At 45.8% G+C, this 24,095-nt stretch overlaps 2 protein-coding genes across 3 annotated transcripts in view; one reads left to right on the top strand and one right to left on the bottom strand.

Annotated features, from left to right (window-relative positions):
• Nucleotides 1-60: 60 nt before the first annotated feature.
• Nucleotides 61-6,212, bottom strand: dffa (DNA fragmentation factor, alpha polypeptide). The gene is made up of 6 exons (XM_047039515.1): nt 5,996-6,212; nt 4,975-5,130; nt 4,553-4,719; nt 3,793-3,988; nt 2,893-3,020; nt 61-1,602 (listed from the first exon to the last, which is right to left on the bottom strand). Exons 1-6 carry the CDS (start codon nt 6,087-6,089, stop codon nt 1,375-1,377), a joined length of 969 nt encoding a protein of 322 aa, XP_046895471.1. The 5' UTR covers nt 6,090-6,212; the 3' UTR covers nt 61-1,374.
• Nucleotides 6,213-6,294: 82 nt separating this feature from the next.
• Nucleotides 6,295-24,095, top strand: part of pex14 (peroxisomal biogenesis factor 14) — a 50,523-nt gene continuing 32,722 nt past the window's right edge. For both annotated transcript variants that reach the window (XR_006957542.1, XM_047039514.1), the window contains exons 1-2: nt 6,295-6,488; nt 8,367-8,414. Coding sequence is in view for 1 of the 2 variants with exons in the window: in XM_047039514.1 (XP_046895470.1) it covers nt 6,453-6,488; nt 8,367-8,414 (84 nt within the window). In the remaining variant the exon portion in view is untranslated. The remainder of the gene's footprint in view (nt 6,489-8,366; nt 8,415-24,095) is intronic.

Below are 24,095 nucleotides of genomic sequence, written 5' to 3'. Positions count from 1 at the left end.
GAGCCATTTAGAGGCGCCTCGCATTTTCTCAACGTAAAAGGAACAATACCGTTGTCACGGTACAGGTCCAAGTTACAGTTTATTGTAGTCAGGAAGACATCATTCTGTGATTGGTCAAAGTAATACTGGAAGCAGTGTTCTGCCTCCTTTCAACAGCAAAGCAAACATGCAAAAACAAAGTGCCTCATTAGGACACTGACTTAAAAAACGTACACACAGAGCTCCCATAAAAACATGTTACTAATACATTACATGACAATAACACCATATATTTCATAGGAACAAAATTAGGTTGGAAAGGGATGAACTTATGCCAGCCTTTAAGGGAGCGTTCAGGTTGAGGACACCATTTTTTAATTGAATCCAAAATAACATAAGCCTGTTTTTAAGGTGAAATATTCTCCTGGTTCTGTCATGTCTGGTAACATGTTCTCAAACACCACCCTGTATTGTGTGATATGTGATAATGGGGCTAGAAGTGCTCATGGTATAGACCAGGGGGTATGATATCACAGAGCTGTCGTATCAACGCACAAACATGACTCACATGGGCGCACATGCATGGTTACATCACAATCACTCATCCCTTCTATAATTAGGGGGTACTGGTGTCCAAAACACAAGCGCAGAAAAAGTGGCTTCTATACGACACAGTTTAAGTACAATGTATAATATAAGCTAAGGAGTATCTGCATATCATAGCACATAGTTTGGTCATTATTTGAAAAGTGAACTTGATTTGTGAGTCAAAAAATAATAACTTCAAGTGTGAGGCTTTGTTGGGTCTAAAGAATGAACAAACAGAGGCAAATATGGACGCAACTTTTTAAGTCAGCGGCAGAGACAAATTGTTCTAAGCCATTACCGCCTTCTTTCCTCAACTTTCTGTCTCTCTCAGATAATTATGATTTATTAAGACTCCCGTCTGTTAAGGTAGAGGATCAATCACTTGCTTGGGGATAAGAGCCATGGCAAACCCTCTAGAACAGACGGTGCACATAACCCCAAATCTGGACATTTCAGGGTTCAATATCCACGTCTTGAGAACTCTATCAACACACACCACAAGTGGTCCTCTCCCAGCTTCTCTCATAAACACGAGTTAAGCAAAAAAAAAAATATATACATGCAAATGTATTTTGGCTCATGACAAATAGGCTTTGCCCCCCCCACCCCCACCCCTCCCTTCACCCCCCATACTCCCAGATGTGTTATCTTGGCTAATTTCATCCATCTGCCTCATCAGCATTCCCTGATGGAGGCATACATCAACATGAACGGCTAGCGCTAACAGCGAGGCTTATCATCCTTCCCCTTCGGCGCAGGCAACATGTGCTCTCATCAGCCCCAGTGTTCAGGGAGCACCGTGTTAGCCTACTTGCTACGCTTGACTGGCGTGTGCTGGTCCGGGCTGTCCGCTGAGGGCAGAGTGCCATCCTGCTGTGAGGGGGAGATGGAGGAGGCGGTGAGAGAGTGCATGGCCTGGACCTTCTGCAGTCTCCTGGTCAGCTCTCCTTCGCAGGCCTGCAGCAGAGCCGAGGTCCTCTCAGGGCCCCAGCCCAGCACCTGTTCCATGGAGGCTGCGCCCTTACTCACCACCATCTGCACATGGAGGAAAGCAGGACAGATTGGGAGCTTTGTTTTCTGCTAGGCTAGAAATAGACACAATCTGCGCCGCAAACCTCGCTAACTCCTTCAAAAAGCGGAAAGGATTTATTTACTCACTACCACTACTCCAAGCAGTGCTTTTTATGATGTTCATGGTTCAAGGTGGACAGATAAGTGGTAAAGAAATGATTCAATTCACTTGGTTAATCCCAAAGGAATTTCAAGATTCATATTCAAGGGGTTCTCTAAATTGAAGTGGTCTGGTATCAATATTACAACTATAATTTTACCTTGAGCTATTAAATAAGAAACATTTTGACAAATTGCTTTAGGAAACGACGAAGTTCTCCTCCCTGAAGCTCATGGGGATTTCAAAAGAGAGGTCTCTGCTCCCGTCACCATGACGCACACGAAATATGCATCGCCTCAGGTCGCAAGCAGTCTTCTTACTTGTTGACAGAGTTTACAGCTTGACCATGTAGCGAGCTTCTCATTGCTGCGTTTTGCCTAGGACCGCATGCAGTACGTGAGGTGAGTGAAGCACAGAGGGATAGTGCCACCTAGTGGAAATATGGGCTCAAGCACTTGACAGTCTGCAGAAGATGATCTGCTTCTGAATCTCCTATTGTATCGCTGGCTTGTTGTCCTTAAGGCTGGGCGATATATATATATAAAATTGATATCTCGATATTGTCAAAATTGTTACAATTCAATATCTATCTTGATATGTTTGCACTTGCATTTAAATAATAAAAAAACATGATTTCCTTTTGCCCCCATTGGAAAACAACAACTATTTAGATAGAACAGCTATTGTTACAAAATGTGTACGCAAATTTAAGCAGTTGCCATAACATGGTACTTGCAACTTGACAAAATGGACCTCACATGGAACAATTCATGCAGAGGTCCTTATGTGACAGGACAATAAGAGAGCAAAAGAGAGTGCCTGTGAAAGTGCAGTTTTCAGTTTGTGCACATGCTCTTTGTGAGGATGTGCACAAACGGTGTCTGTGAACACAGAGGAGCCAGACGGTGATCTTAAAACAAGCAACACAAGGACCAGCAAAAACGATATCGATATTCACGATATTTTCACATTTTACATTGTCGTAAAAATTATTGCGATATTATCGCTAATATTCGATTTATCTCCCAGCCCTAGTTCTCCTCATTCAGTCGTATCTTATTCTGGCTGAAGAGCTAAGTAACTGTGGGGTCATGGGGTCATACTGACTGGAAGCAGGTGTTCTCAGGTGTGGTGTTCACAGGAGAGGTGAGTACCTGGATCTCCTCGTTGGAGAGCCTGGTCTCAGGGCTGGTCTTGCCCTTCATGACCATCAGAGTCCTGGACATGAAACCTGACGATGAGTCTACCTCCATCCCATCTGGCACGTCCATGTCACCTGCCCCTGTCACCACAACAACAAGCGTGTCACAAACTTCTGATATCATCTGACAGTCAGAGAGAATCAGAACAAAATGAGTAAGGGAGTGCATGGTCAGAAACGCTCTTAGAACGTTCTTGAGATGCGTTAAGAGCTTCTTAACGAATCTGGGAAACCCGGCCAATGTGCTTATGATGGGATGGTTGTTCGTAGTCAGAGCAACGGCTCCCCCTAGAGACATGTGACAAGAATGTAACAGACGTGGTCTCGCAAGTTCCGTCAGAGTTTTTCCAGACCGTGTCCATCCTTCACCGAGGATCAAACACGCCCTCTCTGAGACGCTGACTTCCCAAGCGCCAACACTACCAGCTACGCCAAAGAAAAGCTGACTATTCAATGACGCGGATGGCCTATTACATACTTGATGATTAAGTTTCACCGATTCACACCGGCTACACACACTCAACACGTACAGAGACTGTAGGCGGGTGAGAAGTCACAGTACACGTGTGTCTTTCATCAGTGCTTGAAACAAAAATAAATATATTTTACACTCTCATGGCTATGGTGCTAGTCTGAGCAGGAGGCCACACCCTGAAGCAACACCCCACACCTGCTTAGTCAAACAATGTTCATATCTAAAAGGTACGCAAAAGGTGCAAGTGTCTTTCACACACTTTGTACGCTGGATCCCGCTTACACCCATCACTTCCTCTGAGATCCCACAGGATTCAGACCTAGTGGTCCTTCCTGGGCAGGGCTTTAGCTATCTGTACCAGATGTTTCTCATTCCTACCGGTCTGGCTGGGCAGGGCAGGCTGGCTGTCCTCCTTCTCCACAGCTCTGAGGTACAGCTGGAGCAGCTCCTTGGATTGCCTCTCCTCCTCCCTGCGGTCCAACACCCTCTGAAGGGTCTCCTGGAGGTTCTGAGCCTTGTTCTCCTGGAAGCCCAGGGCGGAGGCCAGCTCCAAGCCAGGGACGTCCACCAGGGACTGGGGAGGGAAACCAAAAAACGTGACCCAAAAACGTGGAGGCTCACCGCAGTGACCGTCTGACATGTTCAAAGCCTGCTCCTCCTGACCCAGCCTGAATCTAGTCGTTGATTGTCAGAACTCAACAATGCATCTCCTTTGTCCTTGACAGGGATCCAGTAGAATTAATCGTATTACATTTACATTTAGTCATTTAGCAGACGCTCTTATCCAGAGCGACTTACAGTAAGTACAGGGACATTCCCCCCGAGGCAAGTAGGGTGAAGTGCCTTGCCCAAGGACACAACATCATTTGGCACAGCGGGGAGTCGATCCGGCAACCTTCTGATTACTAGCCCGACTCCCTCACCGCTTAGCCATCTGACTCCCTATTATATACTCCCTATATTACTCCCTAGTATTAGTTTAAATGTAAGACCATGTATTAACTGAATGCAACTCTAGCGGGCGTCAGTGACAAAATCAGTTTGTTGCCTTGTTTTCTATTGGAACATCCAAGCTAGACCTGAGCGAAGCTGCGAGCCGTTTGTGAATAACTTTTTGTGGGTGTTAGCGTGAGGTTACCTGCAGGTCAGCCTCAGACATGAGGATAATGCTGGCCAGGTCCTGTCTCAGCTGCTGAGCCAGGGACTGCCAGGAGTGGGGTACAGCCAATGAGCTGTCCACTGAATCTGCCTCCACTGTCTCCAGGTCCATAGAGTCCCTGGTCAGCCATGCCGTCCCTCCGTCAACTGCAGGGGAAGAGAGACACTATGTCAGTCAGTCTCAGAGACAGGAGGACATAGTGGAGGCTGGGTGACATTCCCAGACTGGGTTAATCCCGAAGCTATAGTTGGTTTGTAGAACAACCCAACTTTTTGGTTTCTGGATTTGACTGAAACTTTGTATTCAAAAACGTTTTACATTTTATACTGTAACTGAATGTTGGCATTGAAGATATGAATTACATTACAATGGAACTTTGATCAACAACAAAAAACACCCACTTTTTTTAAGTGGGGCCCATATCTCTCTTTGGTGCAAAAGCATGAACTTTGTGTTGGGTGGTAAGCACAAGAAGTAGGCCTCGTCTTCTACTATTGTCCCGTCATCTTCTAAAACCACAGAGACGGCGTCTGGATCGAAGCCAAGAGACTCGCATCCTAAAGGAGGAATGGTACAAAAAACAACAACAAAGTATATCAAGACACGTTTCAAGACATTTCAGAAAAAAATTGTTGAACTTGAAAGGTTAATTAAATGAGGTACAGTGACATTTGGAGTCAGATTCAAGGTTATAATTTGAATGAGGGAACATGTTCCCCGACATGAAATGTTTCAGTCCGCGACAATGATGTCCCATACATGTAGCCTATACGTAGACATAGAATGTGGTCGGGCTAGGATGCATTCCGATAGCCAAGTGGAATGTTGCTTCCAGTGTGCCAAGCCGTGTTCTCGTTGAGCAATAAACTAAGGCGTCTTTACTTCTTTATTTAGCAAAACTGTGGTTGCAACTGCTGAGGTTTCTACTTACATTGAAACCACGAGTCCTGAAAGGAGCATTCTAACATTCACGTTTTGCTCAGAAGACGTGGGAGGTTTGCACCCCTCCTTGTGAATAGCACACTAGGAATGGAGCGATGCATAGTGTCAGGCAAGTCCGCGCAAGAAGGAAATGTGGGGCAAAGATCTAAGACAAGAGACTGCCCATGAGTAGGCTATCATATGAGTTGACGCTTTTTTTTGTTGCTAGAGGCTTTCAATAAACCCATGAATTATTGTGGTTGGTTCGTAAGACTTTGTGAAAAACATATTGGACATATTGGCTACACAGTTTTAAACTGATACCACTGACGGACCACTAAATACACAAAGTCGAGTAATTATTTTCTCATTAAGTTAGTGCTACTCCTTTGCAACGTGTGACTCGCTGCTACCAATACATTTGCTAAACTAAATAGCTTACAATACTGAAACAGTGAATGGCCAGCGCGCATCATACTTCACGCCTGTTTACTTGTTTACCTTTAATCTTCAGTTGTGTTAAAGAAGAAACCACCAAGCCGTATGATTTCTGCCGTGAGACATTGCACACCTTACAAGGTTTTAATTCTGTCATCACGTCGCTGTCGTAGACAAAGTGAAATTAAGCTAAAGCCGACAGTAAGTTATTTTACCGCCGATGAACTATACACACTACCGCCCACAAGGAACTACCTCCAGTAGTTACGATCATGTTTTCCTTTAGCGATTAATCGTCCTTATCTATTCAGTCAAGAGCAATCATTCACGAATGAATCGATATGTACCCTCGTTTCGTGTCAAAAGACAAAGCGACCCAATCCGTACGTGGGAAAGCAGTACACCATTCGGATATAGGCAGCATACACACCGCCGTTGGCCGGGACGGGCAAAGTAAACAAATGATCGTATAGTGACTAGCTAGCAAGCACGCTAGTAGAGCCAGGAGAGGGCTGGAAAGATGGCATCGGCTGATCAACCTGATCCCCAAACTCAGGTCTCATTTTTTTCTTTCAGCAACATTTGATTTGAACTGTGCAAACGCATTTATTACGCGAAAAACGCCCGTGACACGAGACTGCCGCTTCCTTTGTTCTTGTTTAGTTGTCCCTGCATCCCCTAGCAAGCTAGCAAGCTAGCGAGCAAGTAGTCGTATGTACTACCATATGCGTAAAGTTTGAACATTGGGTTTGAGTGATTCTCTCGTGGTTTGTTACAGGTGCAGGCCGAACTGTCAGTTTGTCAGATGGCATGCGCTAGCTAGCTATAGTATAAGCTAACATTAATTGTACCTGTCGTATAACTTGCCTGATGTCGATCTATCTTACGTAATAGTTCAATGCTCACGAGAAAAGGTCAATAATGATACTGCTAGCTAGCTAACTGGACTATAAATGCAGAGGAAGTCTAACGCTTTTTCAGCTTGCCTCCAACTTTTCAACTGTACAAATCCACTTAATCAAAGTTAGCCATTTCAGTATTGGTCGAAGTGTGTTACACATTACTATTATCAGTAGTTACACTAAATCACATGGGTACAGTTGAATGCATGCATGATCCACACTTATTTGAGGAGGATGACTAAGATTCTGCAAAAAGCATTTGTCAACAATAGTTTCAGCCGACAACATATCAAGATTAGGTTGTCAAATTTCAAGTTTATTTGCTATATGTTTCAAATACAGGTGCAGATACATTGGAATGATTAGGTGCTGTTCCTCTTGACTGTTTTGAGTGGCATATCTAAATATATTATAAACGCTTTTTCAGCTTGCCTCCAACTTTTCAACTGTACAAATCCACTTAATCAAAGTTAGCCATTTCAGTATTGGTCGAAGTGTGTTACACATTACTATTATCAGTAGTTACACTAAATCACATGGGTACAGTTGAATGCATGCATGATCCACACTTATTTGAGGAGGATGACTAAGATTCTGCAAAAAGCATTTGTCAACAATAGTTTCAGCCGACAACATATCAAGATTAGGTTGTCAAATTTCAAGTTTATTTGCTATATGTTTCAAATACAGGTGCAGATACATTGGAATGATTAGGTGCTGTTCCTCTTGACTGTTTTGAATGGCATATCTAAATATATTATAAATAGGCTATAGCCTTAGTCATTAATGTCCTAAATGAGCAACTTTTTATGTCTATGCTTGTGGGATTTTTTTTTGTGCAATTGCTCCTTCGCTCAACATTTTAGTGACCTATGTGAATCGCTCTCCTCTAAACAAAAAGTTATTGACTGAAGTCCACACTGTCTGTGAATAAGATATCATGTATCTTACCTTTGATGTGTTCCCTAACTTAACTGGATCAATCACCCCAAATCCAAATAGGCCAATGTATCCCACTCGTCATTGCAATTTGAGATAATCTGTCGTTATGTGCATTTTATTTTGCTGACAGAGTTAGATTTGATCAGGAGACGGCTCGCGGGCCCATGGTCATAATGTACCGTTACCGGTGCTGTATTACAGGAGCTTATGGCTCTAATGTGACAAAGGCTCGTATTTCAAGCGATGGCAAAAGGCTCACAATTCTGATTGGAGCTCCCTGATACATACAATGACTCGAATGCCTCTGTGTAATTTTGAAGGTAATCAGGTCAACCAGTAGGCCTTCATTCATAAATTTAAATTGAATGATTTACACCATGTTTTAGTGTTCATAGGCTACATGCACATGTATGCACGCACATTTAATTTATCGGCTGTACAATTGGGTATGTGCTGATGTTACATCGGTTACATGAAAATACTTAGAATCAGCTTTGTTTTAGTTTGAGGAAAAACATTGTCCTGCAACCGGCATGTTCTCTACTTGTCCATTAGATGGCGCCCTAACCTAAGTCTTTTGCCTTTTTCAGCCTGGCGTTCCGTCCGGAGACGATGCAGCGGTCCCCAGAGAAGCGCTGGTGAGACGACACTTCTCTTTGACTTCCACAAAATGTGATGATGGGATATAATAGAGCAGGTTTATTTTTTAGAATGTTAAATTATGTTTTTGAGGTTTCTATAAATCTTACGAAGGTTTATACGTTTCATCCGAACAGAGCTAAGTGCTTATAAGACTGCTTTTGTGTCACCGTTAGAATGTATTTGCCCAAACATCAAGTGACCTTAACAGCATGAAGTCAATTCACCTTTAGGCCTACTTAATACACACGGACTGCAGTGACTAACACTTGTAATCTGGTTATGGGCCCTCTCTCTGGAGAAGAAAGCGTGTTTACTTGAGAGGGCTACCTGAAAATGTTCAAACACATTTATGCTACACAAACAGGCTGAATACACTGGCACATTCTCCTTCAAACCAGCGAACAGAGAGTATCTTTGTCCGATCCACTTGCCCAGGGAGAGCAGACCAGAGGAGTTCTGGTCGAAAGTTATAACTTCAGATCTCTAAGAAAAGTTCTTCCTATATAGTGTCTCACTTAGCCAACATTACGATACCGTTACAGCAGGTTGCGAATTACATATTGACAATCGGGGGGGTCCACCTTTTCTTCAGAGTGAACTGAAGTCTTACAGCAGCGATTCCTAACCTGTGGGCCGCTGCTCACTAGTGATGTGTCGTTCGTGAACGATTCGTTCATTTTGAACGAATCCTTATAAGGACTCGGGAGTAACGAGTCCTCTCAACGAGTGATTCGTTCATTTCCCAACTCGGTCTTTCTACGAGTCTTTGGATCATTTTTCACGTGACCTGCGTAGGCTCTGTAGCTAGAGGAAACGAACGATTCGTTCCTTTCCCGACTCGGTCTTTCTACGAGTCTTTGGATCATTTTTCACGTGACCTGTACAGGCTGTAGCAAGAGGAAACGAACGATTCGTTCCTTTCCCGACTCGGTCTTTCTACGAGTCTTTGGATCATTTTTCACGTGACCTGCATAGGCTCTGTAGCTAGAGGAAACGAATGATTAGTTCCTTCCCCGACTTGGTCTTTCTACGAGTCTTTGGATCCTTTTTTCACGTGACCCGCATTGTATTTTTTAGTAGAGGAAACAGTTTCCTTATTCCCTTTCGCGTGGCCGCTGTTTTAGTAAGACGTGAATGAATGATATTCGCTCAAGTCATCATACTGACTGGTTTTGTTATTTTCACTTTACATTTACACTTACAGTTTAGTGCAGTGTAATTGTTTGACGTGATAATTAAATGCTAGTGTGATAATACATGACCAAATCATACAAACTCATGATACATTATTTTAATGCAGGAATTTATTTTGAAATAGTATTTGCTGGTGCACATGTCATGCACTAACCTACAGTGGACGTATAGGGGCTATACGTCCTTTGCAGTGGACGTATAGCCCCCAACCCCCCCCCCCCCCCCCCCCCCCCCCCCCCTGAAATGAACAAATGACTCGAAAAAAGATTCGTTCATTTTACTGAACGAGATTCAAAGAACCGAATCAGTAAAAAGAACCGAACTTCCCATCACTACTGCTCACTAGTGGTCTGCTAGGGCAATACAGGTGGGCCGCCAAACCAATTCAAATTAAGTATGAAAAATGAATCAATATCAAAATATTTATATTTACTATTGGTAAATTATTATGAAAATTCTTACTAATTTTAAAATGACATTTGACAAAATGCCTTTAATTAATCTAGACCGAAACGCCAACGCTTTCATCAACGCTTTGCACGTTGATGAAAGACCAAGTGATGTTTATGGAAGCAAATCGTGACCAAAATTCAAATGAAAATGCATTTCCAGAAATGCATTTTCATTTTAAGAATGTGGCTGCATTATTTGACTCATAAATCAAATTAGTATTCAATCATCCTATTTGCATTTTCATTTTCTTCTTTAAGACTGCTCATTCTTTCCCTTAATTAAAATGAAAACGAAAAAGACATTTGAAATTTAATTTTCAAAATATGCCCCAGCAAATAGATACCAAAATTCAATTTGAAATGTAAAATTTGAAAATGAAAATGCATTTCCAGAAATGCATTTTCATTTTAAGAACGTGGCTGCAAAATCGTGACCACAATTCAAATTCAAATGCATTACCAGAATTGCATTTTCATTTTCAAGAACGTGGCTGCAAAATCGTGACCACAATTCAAATTCAAATGCATTTCCAGAAATGCATTTTCATTTTAAGAACGTGGCTGCAAAATCGTGACCACAATTCAAATTCAAATGTATTTCCAGAAATGCATTTTCATTTTAAGAATGTGGCTGCATTATTTGACTCATAAATCAAATTAGTACTGATTAGTACTGAGCGGACATTGCATTTTCATTTTCATGTTCTGCCCGCAAAGAACTGCCCATAATTCGAAAACGAAAATGCATTCTGAGCGGCGCAGTAGAGTGACGTCAGTAGCCGCTCTTCTTCAACTCCCTGCTGACCGAGCTACCCATCTTGTTCGGTAGGGGGCGGTGTGCACATACGCATTGCATTACATGACAAATGTGCTCAAATGGGACGGGGACGACCAACCATCCACATCCCGTTCGAGTCCATCGAAAACTATTTATTAAATGGTTTAAAAATAAAGGACATAGCGGAGCTGTTGTCGGCCACCAGACCATCCGTCGGAGGATGCAAAGCAACGGATTTACGGAGCTAGAAAGCTGACAAAAGTATCTGAATTTGAATATGAAAGATCTGAAATATTTGTGTCTCGAATTTCATAAAACTGAAATATATTGCTGTTGAATATATAATATCTGAATTATTTGTATGCCAAATTTAATACAACTGAATTATTTTGATCCAAAAATAAAACATTCTAAAATTCAGATTGCAGGAATTCAGATTCTTGAAATTCAGATTGCGGAAATTCAAATTCAGATTGCGGAAATTCAGATTTTGTCTGAACCAGGCCAAAGGTGAAACAGCTTGCTTTCACAGGAAAAAGTAGACCATTTAATAAATAGTTTTCGATGGACTCGAACGGGATGTGGATGGTTGGTCGTCCCCGTCCCATTTGAGGCTCCACAGCATCCAGCCGTTCCAGGACTGAAGAGAGGTTTACTCAGGGCAACCTCATTAATGTGTACGTCTGTGACGGCAGAGTATGCAGCCAAGCTCTCTGTGACTTGTTCTACTCGGTCACGGGCATCAGACTCAGATATATTATTAGTTTCTACCAGCTCAGCTAATTCTATCAGTGTCTGCACAATTTGAGGGAGCGCCATGATCTGTGATGCGTCCTCTAAAGACCCGGCAATTCAATCAATTTCCCGGCACATTTGTCATGTAATGCAATGCGTATGTGCACACCGCCCCCTACCGAACAAGATGGGTAGCTCGGTCAGCAGGGAGCTGAAGAAGAACGGCTACTGACGTCACTCTACTGCGCCGCTCAGAATGCATTTTCGTTTTCGAATTATGGGCAGTTCTTTGCGGGCAGAACATGAAAATGAAAATGCAATGTCCGCTCAGTACTAATCAGTACTAATTTGATTTATGAGTCAAATAATGCAGCCACATTCTTAAAATGAAAATGCATTTCTGGAAATACATTTGAATTTGAATTGTGGTCACGATTTTGCAGCCACGTTCTTAAAATGAAAATGCATTTCTGGAAATGCATTTGAATTTGAATTGTGGTCACGATTTTGCAGCCACGTTCTTAAAATGAAAATGCATTTCTGGAAATGCATTTTCATTTTCAAATTTTACATTTCAAATTGAATTTTGGTATCTATTTGCTGGGGCATATTTTGAAAATTAAATTTCAAATGTCTTTTTCGTTTTCATTTTAATTAAGGGAAAGAATGAGCAGTCTTAAAGAAGAAAATGAAAATGCAAATAGGATGATTGAATACTAATTTGATTTATGAGTCAAATAATGCAGCCACATTCTTAAAATGAAAATGCATTTCTGGAAATGCATTTTCATTTGAATTTTGGTCACGATTTGCTTCCATAGATGTTTCCGTCTTAACTTGCATACGCCCACTTCAGTCCACTATGCACGCGTACTGCATTAGCTAAGTCAACAACTTCCGGTAGTGAGCAGGTACGTTAGTTTTCAAACACAAAATGCCGGTTTTTATGAGGAGTTCGGGTTGTCTTCCCGAAATGACAATTGACGATGTAGCTAGAATCCTATTTTGCTTCCATCCAAGCAACAGGGGAAAAGGGTTAAAATTGTAAGTTTTGAGCTACATCCACAATTAGAAGGTAAGGTTTATCTAACTTACTCATACAGTAAAAGTAGCTAGTGCTAGCTAAAATATTTGAGCTATTCAAGTGGGCCGCAAAGTGGAAAAGGTTGGGATTGGCTTCCCTACAGTATAGTATCTTGCTTGTTTAAGTAATGTCTGCAGTCTGTTGATGATAATAAATCCAATCCATCCCACAAGTTCACAGGGCACATACCACACAACGTTTGTAGTCAAGGGTCACCAACAAACTATCATACAGCAAAACGGGCAGCAAGTCATATCGACCCTCCCGACCTGCTGTTTTGACCTCTTATTGGGGGGTCCCAGTCTTAATAAAGTGGGTCTTACCTCCCGAATTCAAATCCTGCATTATAGTACAATCGCTCACAACGAATAGAATCTACAAATCTGTGACCCAGCTTGGAGGAAAGAAGTGTGTGCTTTGAACTCGATCATCTTGTGCTCTCCTTGTCCCATGTCATGTGTTCTAACCCAGGCTAATTTTATCTGCTGGATATTGATTGTCGTTGTCTGTTCTTATATTTCTAATTTATTTCAATTTCATCTTCCCCAAATGTGCTTTTAAGACTCCCTGCTTCAAAAGAGAAGAACATGTTTTTATGAGAAGGTCCTTATTTGAAACTGCTTGACAAGTCCCACTTCTCCCACCTCCTCCTCCTGTTCCCTCCTTCCTTCTTTAGATGAGCTGCTCTTTCCCAGTTAAGTGGATTATTACAGTAGGGATAATTCTTGTCACATGGCATTATTTGGATGAAGTGAATAATTGAAATTTGTGTCTGAAAGGATTTTATCTGGATGAGAGGAAGGAGACTGCTGGGTTAGGGTTAGAGGGAGGCTTCTGGGCATGTGTGTGTGTGTGTGTGTGTGTCAGCCAGCCTGCGTGCTCGAGTCCTGTTCTTATACACACGTGTGTGTGTCTTGATTGTGTGTGTGTGTCAGATGCACTGTGCTGTCAGGCGGGAGACACCAGTCATGTTAACAGGTTCTGACTCACCCTGACCCCTGACTCACCCTGACCTCGCCCTGATCAGTGGACCCTGGTTCCTAGCATGGCTCTCCTCTCCCTCCCTCTCCCTCCCTCTCCCTCCCTCTCCCTCCCTCTCCCTCCCTCTCCTTCCCTCTCCCTCCCTCTCCTTCCCTCTCCTTCCCTCTCCCTCCCTCTCCTTCCCTCTCCCTCCCTCTCCCTCCCTCTCCTTCCCTCTCCTTCCCTCTCCCTCCCTCTCCCTCCCTCTCCCTCCCTCTCCTTCCCTCTCCCTCCCTCTCCTTCCCTCTCCCTCCCTCTCCCTCCCTCTCCCTCCCTCTCCTTCCCTCTCCCTCCCTCTCCCTCCTTCCCTCTCCCTCCCTCTCCTTCCCTCTCCTTCCCTCCTTCCCTCCTCTTGGTTTCTTGAGGGGCCTCTGGTTTGGGGGACTCCCATCGTCCCTGCCGTGCCCAGGGTCAGAACCAGGGAGAGGGCTGGGAGCCGGTTGGAACCTGGCGTTAGTCCTCCTTTGTGGCCAGACCGACACGCATGCAAGGGCACATGGGAGAGGGTTTACCAGAGAGGGCACCCTGTCTGTCTCCCTGCCTGACTGCAGTGGGCAGTGCTGCCTGTCTCTCTGCCTGACTGCAGTGGGCAGTGCTGCCTGTCTGTCTGCCTGACTGCAGTGGGCAGTGCTGCCTGTCTGTCTGCCTGACTGCAGTGGGCAGTGCTGCCTGCCTGACTGCAGTGGGCAGTGCTGCCTGTCTCTCCCATCTGTCTTTCAGGCTTCTGCCCTTCTCCTTCTGTCCTCTGCTCATCAGCCTCTCCGACGCGCTCTCTCTCTCTCTCCCCCCATCACTCTCCCCATCACTCTCTCCTACTCTCTATCTCCATCTCTCTGTATTTCTCCCTCTCTCTCTGTTCTCTCCACTCCCACTGGATACCCTGGAACTCCATTTACCCTTGTTTTCTGTCTTTCTCTCTCTCTTCCATCTTTTGCCCTCCAGCCCTTGTTACTGCATTCCAAAAACTGCTGTCAGATAAACACACACACGCTTGTGTTTGTTGAACCTACTGTGACCAGTTCTGGTCATAAATGGAGAGCAGGTAAAAAACAGGCTAAGCTGGAGTTCCTGTTCCTAATATCAATGACTTCTCAATGTGGGGGTGAGGTGGGCGGAGGAGGGGTGAGGAGGGTGGAGGTGGGGGTGAGGTAGGTGGGGGAATGGGTTTAGGGTGGAGGTGGGTGGAGGAAGGGGTAAAGTTGGGGCAGCGTTCTACGTAGAACAATCCCGGTGCCACCACAACTTCAAACGCTCCCCTTCCCCAGGATATTAAGCGACTGATGAAAAATTTAGCGACCGTTAAATAAGGCGCTTTGAAGTGATCTGTTTTGGCTCAGGAGTCTGTGTTCCATAGCCCCTCTGCTCACCAACGTGCTACAGGGAGGAGACAAAAACAACAAGACATGTTAGGCCCAGGATTAGGGCTGGCTGGCTGGCTGGCTGACTGGCTGACTGGCTGGCTGTTTACAAACATTTAACTGTGCAGCTTGTGACACCAGATCTAGCCATGCTGCTGCCCCCTGGTGTCTCTCCTCTCCCCCTCCTCTCCTCTCCCCCTCCTCTCCCCTCCCAGTTGGTCTCATAGGTTCCCAGCTAACAGATGTTGCTCACATGCTAGTCCAAAATGAATAAACATATTTAGTTTAATATTTAGTGAGGGATCTGGGACTGTGATCAGTGTGAGAAGGTTCCCAGGATTCTTCACACGCCCTTTCTGTCAACACACAGCCTCCTGGGGCCACAAGACATCAACCACAAACGTCAAAACGCTTCTATGCATCTACGATTGTCATGCTCGTATATCACTAAAATCTCCAGGCTAGGTGTAAAGTCTATTGACCTTCCCAATTAGCCGATTGACAGCTATATGCGTAGGAACAGAGGGTGGTTTCACTTTGGATTGAAAGGAGAATACCAACGCCACCACTCATAAAGTACTGATGTCAGAATTCATTTTGAAAGCTGGCTCTTGTTTTCATTTTTGTGGACTCTAGGTTTCAACACGCCCCAAAATTAATTATTCCACGGGAGTAAGGAATGGTAGCCATTAACGAGTCCGGCAGGGCAGTCCTTATTCTGGAAGAAACCAGTCTGCAATTTAGTTAGTCAGGGGAACCTGCCCAGAGATTTTTCTTTTTTCCTCTTTGCTCATTACTTTAATTGTAATTGTAATCCTTTATTGGAGCTGTCTGCAGTAAAGGAGAGTTATGGCAGAGGAGGGGGCGAGAGCTGCACAGATATTTCATGATTATTGGAGAAGACGGTCACTAGGTGGCAGCCACTACCCCGGCCCTGGTGATTACTGTGCCGGGAGTGATGGTGAGAGACACTGTGTGTGTGTGTGTGTGTGTGTGTGTAGAGTTGATGTGGGTTTGGGAGAGTGTGTGTGTGTGTGTGGGTGGGATGGGATGGGAGAGCGAGTCGGGTCTCGCTGTTACTAAACGCATCCTGAGAGAGCAAAGTTGTTTCAGAAGCACCTGTCTGGCACCTGATCCTGAAAACCTGTCCTTTCACACAGGCCTGCTGTGTAGCCTACTACAGGCCCTGGAGCGTGCAGGTCCTGGAGCGTGCAGGCCCTGGAGCGTGCAGGCCCTGGAGCGTGCAGGTCCTGGAGCGTGCAGGCCCTGGAGCGTGCAAGCCCACACCCCGTCCCAGGGCCCCCCGGCTCTCTGACCAAGCCAGGGTTAGGGTTAGCAGGATGAACGTCCTTTCAGGCCCCAGTCTGGGCGAGCTGCTCTCTGATCAGCCCCGGTACTGGTTCTGAGTGGCTCTTGTTGTTCACCCTGGGCTGTGTTTGTGTCAGTGCTTAATGATACAGGAAGGGCCCACTGTTTTATTGTTGCTGTGTTGCACTTTTTTTCTCCGTCCACCCCCCCCCCCTCTTACTCCCCTGCACCCCCCCCCCTCTTACTCCCCTGCAGCCCCCCCCCCTTACTCCCCTGCACCCCCCCCCTCTTACTACCCTGCACCCCCCCCCTCCTACTCCCCTGCACCCCCCCCCCTCTTACTCCCCTGCACCCCCCCCCCCTTACTCCCCTGCACCCCCCCCCCTCTTACTCCCCTGCACCCCCCCCCTCTTACTCCCCTGCACCCCCCCCCTGCACCCCCCCCTCTTACTCCCCTGCACCCCCCCCCCTCTTACTCCCCTGCAGCCCCCCCCCCCCCCTCTTACTCCCCTGCACCCCCCCCCCCTCTTACTCCCCTGCACCCTCCCCCTCTTACTCCCCTGCACCCCCCCCCCCTCTTACTCCCCTGCACCCTCCCCCTCTTACTCCCCTGCAGCCCCCCCCCTCTTACTCCCCTGCAGCCCCCCCCCTCTTACTCCCCTGCAGCCCCCCCCCCTCTTACTCCCCTGCACCCCCCCCCCCCCTCTTACTCCCCTGCAGCCCCCCCCCCCCTCTTACTCCCCTGCACCCCCCCCCCTTACTCCCCTGCAGCCCCCCCCCCCCCCCTCTTACTCCCCTGCAGCCCCCCCCCCTCTTACTCCCCTGCAGCCCCCCCCCCCCCCTCTTACTCCCCTGCAGCCCCCCCCCCCTCTTACTCCCCTGCAGCCCCCCCCCCCCTCTTACTCCCCTGCAGCCCCCCCCCCCCCTTACTCCCCTGCAGCCCCCCCCCCCCCCTCTTACTCCCCTGCAGCCCCCCCCCCCCCCCCTCTTACTCCCCTGCAGCCCCCCCCCTCCCTCTTACTCCCCTGCAGCCCCCCCTCTTACTCCCCTGCACCCCCCCCCTCTCGTGCTGGCCTCCTTGGAGGACTCTGTATGAATTCTCACTGTCATGTCCAAGGACGAGTGGCGCAGGGTCAGCTAATTGCTTTTATGATTATGATTTCACGTCAGATTTATCGTGCGTGCTCGAAGCACATCTTCCAGGTCTGCCGACGTTGCTGCTGGCTTCTGGAAAAATGAGTTTACAGCTCCTGGCTTGGACTTGTGGTTTAAGTGCAGGTCACTTTTTTTTTTTGTCATTAGAGCTGAATGTCGTTGGGTGAATCACACAGGATTTTTTCTCTGAAAGCCTCTGGTTTCTCTGGCAGTTGACGCCGTTCCCGTTAGGTTGTTTCTCCAAGGTTTTTTTTTTTTTTACGTGTGAGAAACCCTGAGGTTGTGTCGGGGGATGACGCAGATGTTTGTGAATTTTATTTTCTTTGTTTTTGTTTGAAGTTTTTATTGTATTTTTTAATTTATGACACTTTCATAAATCTCTCATCTTCGTTTTTGTTTGAAGGAAACAAGTTTCTTTTTCACATTACGCCAGAACTGTGAGTCTCTTCTTTTTGATGTTTGAGATTTTTCAGATGGGTCCACCCTTCTCTTTGAAAAGGATGACTAGGGATGAGTCCAACCCTATTTTTTATTATTTTGTGGTTTCTGCTTTCAGAACTTGGCTGGACTGGATGTTTGCTGCCAAGTCCCTTAAGGCAACAGTGGGAAAAATTCCAAGGTTACTTGGAATCTCTCACTTTTTAAAATGTATTATTATTTTTACTGAAGCCAATTGTAAGGCACATTGACCTCGGTTTACCTTAATGTATCTGCCTTAGGGTCAAATTGTAAGATTTATTAGTTTGACCTTAGTTTGACCCTCTTAGTTTGTGGAAGTGTGTAGCCTGTGCCAGGGTTTTGGTTTGGTGTGGATTCTTAGTGTTTACAACGTCTCACCCACTTGTGAAAGTTAATTTCGAAGTCATATTTGAAGACTGTGATTATGTGATTATACATCGAATTCAATTAACTTTTATGTGCCCTCAGGACTTTATAATCCTGGCCAACATATTAACCCAAACAACATGGTAACAGAGTTATAATTTCCAGTCCTCTCATAACTTTAATCTGTCATTATATGTTTACTTAAGAAAAAGATAGAAATACGATACCACTTTAATTACTGCCTGGTTATTTTGCCTCGATATTCTTGGGAAAGAATCCTCGCCGGGTTGCCGTTTTACGAATTACCGTGCCTCTTTCTAATTACCCGCCATTTGATTTACAGTTTTCCCGGTGTTTACGTGAGTAAAAACAGAAAGCGAGGCCAAACCGGGGCTGCCAGCGTCTCTTCTGGACGCGACTGGAAATCTCCTGATGAATCAGATATGTCTCCTGCTGTCAGCACCGTTCACATCCCTCCCACCCTCCAATGTCACTTTCAAGGCATAATTACACAAGTTGTGTTGATTAGTATGAGAAGCAATTACGCCGGCTTTCCGACGCAAATGGGGGGATGTGATGGAGGATGACTGACAGGAAGCTTCCTGTCTTTAATAAGTAAATGACTATGGTAATTCAGGTGCTGAGTCCCTTTGATTTGTCAGCATCTTTTTCGTTTTAGCGATGTCCTCTGGTTTTAATGAACAGGAGTTGTTTTTGATGGAAGGGCCCTCATGCCTCCCTGTCTCTCTGACCTGGAAGTGGAGACGGTTCTGTCTCAGGGGGGGGGAGGGGGTGGGAGGGGGAGGGGGTGTTGCTGGTCGCCGTCGACCCCTCGTCTGGTTCCTCAAAGCTGGGCCAAGGCTCTCTGCTTCCTCTCAGCGCTGGATCAAGTGCGAAGCCTCGTCAGGGCGCACAGCACAAAAGTGTTTTGTAGCAGTCGGTCGTATGGCTCGATTCCACACAGAAATTATTTAGTAATTGACACTGTGGGGATTTTCTTTCTATTTTTTTTCCTCCCTTTTTTCCCCGTCTGTATCTGGCGTCCCAGTCTGGCTGTTAATTTGTCTTGCGCCAGCTCCCCTGCATTTCAGATATTTGTTTAAATGTCGGGATTCCCTCTGTGCATTTGTAACTACAATTCTGAAAATGCTGCTCTCTCTAATTATGTCTCTCTGGATTCTGCCTCATTTGCCTGCTGGTTCAAAGAAGGGCATTCGGCCTGGTTCAGTCCCAGCATCGCGCATCTCTGAGCACCTTCTGCATCAACACCTTTCTTAACCAACATTTAGTTGTTTTCCAGGTGCGTGTGACTGTGTGTGGTGAAGAACAATGGGATTTGAGCGAACTATCCCCAAGGCTATAGGTAAAGCATGTTGATCCCATCTAGTAAGCTGGCTGTGCTCGTAACCCCCTATAGAGCCATACATGTCCTGCATAAATATGATGAAATAATTTTCACTTGCACTCACAGCTCAGATGTAATTTATATGGACTGAATGAGTGCTGCATTGTGGCAAAGCATGAGTGGACCAAATGCTCGTTTGTCACCTCTAATAAATGTTGGAATGTAAATTATGAAGTTATGCTTCAGATGTAAATGCACTTTATTTCAACCCCCTTAATGCAGAGTCCCCACTCCAATACATTAGGACGGGGGGGGGGGGGCGCCTGAAGGGGGGGTTAACTTAGAATTCTGACTGTTTTCACGATCAATAATAAACACAAAAGATGGTAGATGAGGGACATTATAACATATCTCGAGTCGGGTTCATAAATTATTGCTTGGAAGCAGGCTTGTACACCAAAAATGTAAATACATGAATGTTATTAATAATGTAGTGACTAATAGTTCTATCAGGACTGTAATAACAGTTTAATGGAATATGACAGCAAGAATGTATTACACTTCTTACATTTAAATGGAGCCTCACAGGACATTTATCAGGGATTTCTGAAACATGCTTTTTTATTTTATTATTTTGTTCGGCTAATTGCTTATTTTGCCCAAACGTCTTCCAGGGTAGGAAAGGGGGATGAGGATAAAGAAGAATAAAAAAAATAAAAAAAAAACACGTAATGGATATTAATTAATACATGTCAGTTCTCTCGGTTTTATGAAAATGAATGAAAGTGAGCAGCTAGTGGGGTTGGGGAGCTTCCCAGTGTGTGGTGCCCTAAGATGATGCCTTTATCAGGGGGCTCTCTGTGGGGTTAGGGAGCTTCCCAGTGTGTGGTGCCCTAAGATGATGCCTTTATCAGGGGGCTCTCTGTGAAAACAGTACTCTACACATCTACTTAGTAGTAGGTATAGTATAGTATGCACCTTAAAATGTAATCCACTAAATAGAATACTTTCAAGGTGTTCCCCCAGTAACCTGCTTTGTGGAAAAGGCAGTGTTTCTGTGTACATGAGGGTTAGGTCTGTTGGGTTAACAAGCAAACTTAATCTCTCACTTTGGAGTTGAAACAAGCAAACTTACTTTCACTTTTGAAGTGATGTGCAATAGGGCATAGCAAGGTCTCCCACACACCTTCCCCCTCCCCTGCCCTAAACACCCCTCCCCTACCCCGTACTGCCCCTCCCACATACTGACCCCCTCCCGCTACCCAGCACCCCTCCCGCTACCCAGCACCCCAGTCACCCCAGTCACCTCTCACACAGGGCATTCTGCCAGGAGGTTTGTGCACCCTTAGGTGCTGCACAGGGAGGAGGGTGTGTGAAGCTGCCATGTTAAGGGCTGTCATTACGGCCGCGGGCACAAGTGCAGACCAGCCAGTAAAACAAGGGCTGGCGCAGTAAACAGCAGCCATAGCTGAGGTCACAGGCGAGACTGCCAATTATGAAAACACCTGGACTGGCTATGTTCCACGGCACAGTCACTCAGACAGGACTGGGCTGCGGGTGGGATTGACAAGGTGGTTATGTTTCCACACCTGTATTCAGACCTACCCCACACCAGGAGCTAGATGGATGGATGCTATAGTGTCATGTTCAGGTAGTGGGAGGAGCTTCACAAGATAGGGTTAGGGTTAGAACCGACACATTTCTGGAACCCAGAGATCTCCACCAACTCCTGTACTGATTCAGTCGGTGCTCGGTCAGAACAAACCATAATACAGTATTTCCTCACTCTTTCACTTCTGAAGTTGACGTAACATTTCTGTGAAGGTCAGAAGGTCATTTCGAGCTGGCAATAGGAGTTTATGTGTGTGTGTGTGTGTGTGGAGGGGAGGATGACGGGAGTTGATCTCAGTTCATTCACAAACATGTCATTCGCTCACGGATTTATCATCGCTACGTGCTTCTCCTCAAGGTCCGTCCAAACCTATTTCTGTTGGACTCTGTAATGATCAGCCCCTACCCGGACTGGAACATGGTTTTAGGTATCAAGGCGTGTGGAGGGGAGGAGGGAGGGGAAGGGATGGGAAGGGGGGGGGGTGGAAAGACAGACAGGGCCTCATCAAACACTTTTAAAATGCAGAGTGGCATTGTCATGTGTTTTCTGTGTCAAGGTCAACAGAAAATGCCGGAACAGGTGTCCTCTCCCGCATGGCTTGCCAACTCAGCCCCTTCTCCGTAACACGCCGCCCAGCCTGACATTCAAGGAGCGAAGTCGGTGCCGACAACTCCGCTCTCGCTTCCTCCCCCCCCACAAACCCCTTTGCGTGCTGTCACCAGCCACGAGTGTCGCCTTTGACGATCGGTATTGTTTGCTTTCGGTGATTTTCAAAGAATGTGACATTTGCAGATATTAGCCAGCCTTCTGTCTTTAACAGATCTACAGTAAAGCACACCTAGGTGGATTTCATCTAGACAGTTCTACAGTTTGTTGAATTTTTTGTCACTGAATGTGGAATGAGAGGTATTCAGGTCACGTTGATCAAGTGTGTATCTATAGCTTAGCAGTGCCCAAATAATAAGGACAAAAAATGCATTTGGTTTAAAAAATGCCATTTTTCAGATTCACAGAATTTCTACTTCAAAGCGGAGGTAACGTCAGCAGTGAATATTTGGGTGGCCCGAGTGTATAAGGGCAGGTATGACTTCAGTAGCAATGTTGCAAAACCTGTTAGCTATGGCACAATGTGATGGAAAGTTAGTTTTGGGTGGATGGGTACATGGGTTCAGGATGAACTTGTTATGGACTTGATATGAACTGAAATACCTGAACTATCTCTCAAGTCTAACTCGTTTGTTTACACTGGGAGATTACTGAGAATTATTGAGTCATTTGACACGTTTCTTGTTGACGTCAATGTAGCTGTATAGCGATTGAACACATCTTAAATTTCGATTATAGAAGGAGAACTGACGATGACCCTGCTAGTTATTTGTCTCAAGATGCTGTCAACATGGCTACACTTCGCTCTTAATCCAAGACCTGAGGTTAGACTCTGGCAGTTCATGAGCCTTCAGGAAAAAAAAACGAAAACTTTGCCAACATTTTTCCATGTCAGTTAGTTTGATTGGTAACAGACCTAGGATGTCCTCCATGACTCCAAGTGTCAGGCTTGGGAAATGGAAGGAGGAGGAGGGGGGGGGGGGGTTGATCCGACTGCCTTTAGATTCCCCCTGACCGTGTGGCTGGGGCGTGTCAACCCAGAAGCATCTCTCTGTGAGGCCTATTGTCTTGGTGAGTGTCTAACTGCTTCTGACAGGCCTGTTAGAGACTGGGCCCTGGGTGAATAGTCACCTGCGACCGTCCTTGCTGTGTCATACCACTACTCGCCAGTAGATGGTGATGTTAATCTTCTCTGGCTCCACTCTATGATCTGGAGCGTCTGCCAACCCTCTCTATCACCTCTCTCTCTCTCTCTCTCTCTCTCTCTCTCTCTCTCTCTCTCTCTCTCTCTCTCTCTCTCCATCTCTCTCTCTCTCTCTCCGTTTCTCTCCATCTCTCTCTGTCTCTCACTCTATGTCCGCTTGCTAAGAGAGAAGAGATGGAGGGTCATGCTACCAATTCCTAGCCTCCTTTTTGAAGACCGTGAAATTGTTGATCCAGGACGCGTGATTAGTGTGTTTGTGTGTGTGTGTGTGTAGACTAGGGGAGGGTTATTGACTGGAGAGGGAAGATGCGAGATTATAATGCCACTGGAATGTCACAATCTGTCTGGCTTGTCTTTGTGGGCTTGTCACCGTGCAGCGAGGAGGAAGCCTGTGGTCAGTACCGGGCCTCCTGTGCTGTCGGAGGCCTCCTGTGCTATAGGAGGCCTGCTGTGCTGTGCTATAGGAGGCCTCCTGTGCTGTAGGAGGCCTCCTGTGCTATAGGAGGCCTCCTGTGCTGTCGGGGGCCTCCTGTGCTATAGGAGGCCTCCTGTGCTGTGCTATAGGAGGCCTCCTGTGCTGTAGGAGGCCTCCTGTGCTGTAGGAGGCCTCCTGTGCTATAGGAGGCCTCCTGTGCTGTAGGAGGCCTCCTGTGCTATAGGGTGCGTCCTGTGCTACCTTCATTAGCTGTCTGGAAGTTGGCAGGCAGAGACACTGTACTCCGATCTAATGCCAACTTGCAGCATCATGTGGAATATAATGTGTGTATGTGTGTCGTGCTGTGTGTGCCAACCACAGTTCCTCCTTCAAGATGCACCCCTTCTGTCTGTGAGTGAAGGAGTGTGTGTGTGTGTGTATGAGTATGTGAGCGAGTGTATGTGTGTGGGTATGTGTGTTTGTGTGTGTGGGTATGAAAATGTGAGTGTATGAGAGTGTATGTGACAGTATGTGAGAGCGTGTGTATATGTGACAGTGTATATATATGTGTGTGTATGAGAGAGAG

This window comes from Hypomesus transpacificus, chromosome 18 (assembly GCF_021917145.1).
Source record: "Hypomesus transpacificus isolate Combined female chromosome 18, fHypTra1, whole genome shotgun sequence".
Taxonomy (NCBI): domain Eukaryota; kingdom Metazoa; phylum Chordata; class Actinopteri; order Osmeriformes; family Osmeridae; genus Hypomesus; species Hypomesus transpacificus.
The sequence above is the reverse complement of the archived record's forward strand: the minus strand, read 5'-3'. Positions and strand labels throughout refer to the sequence as shown.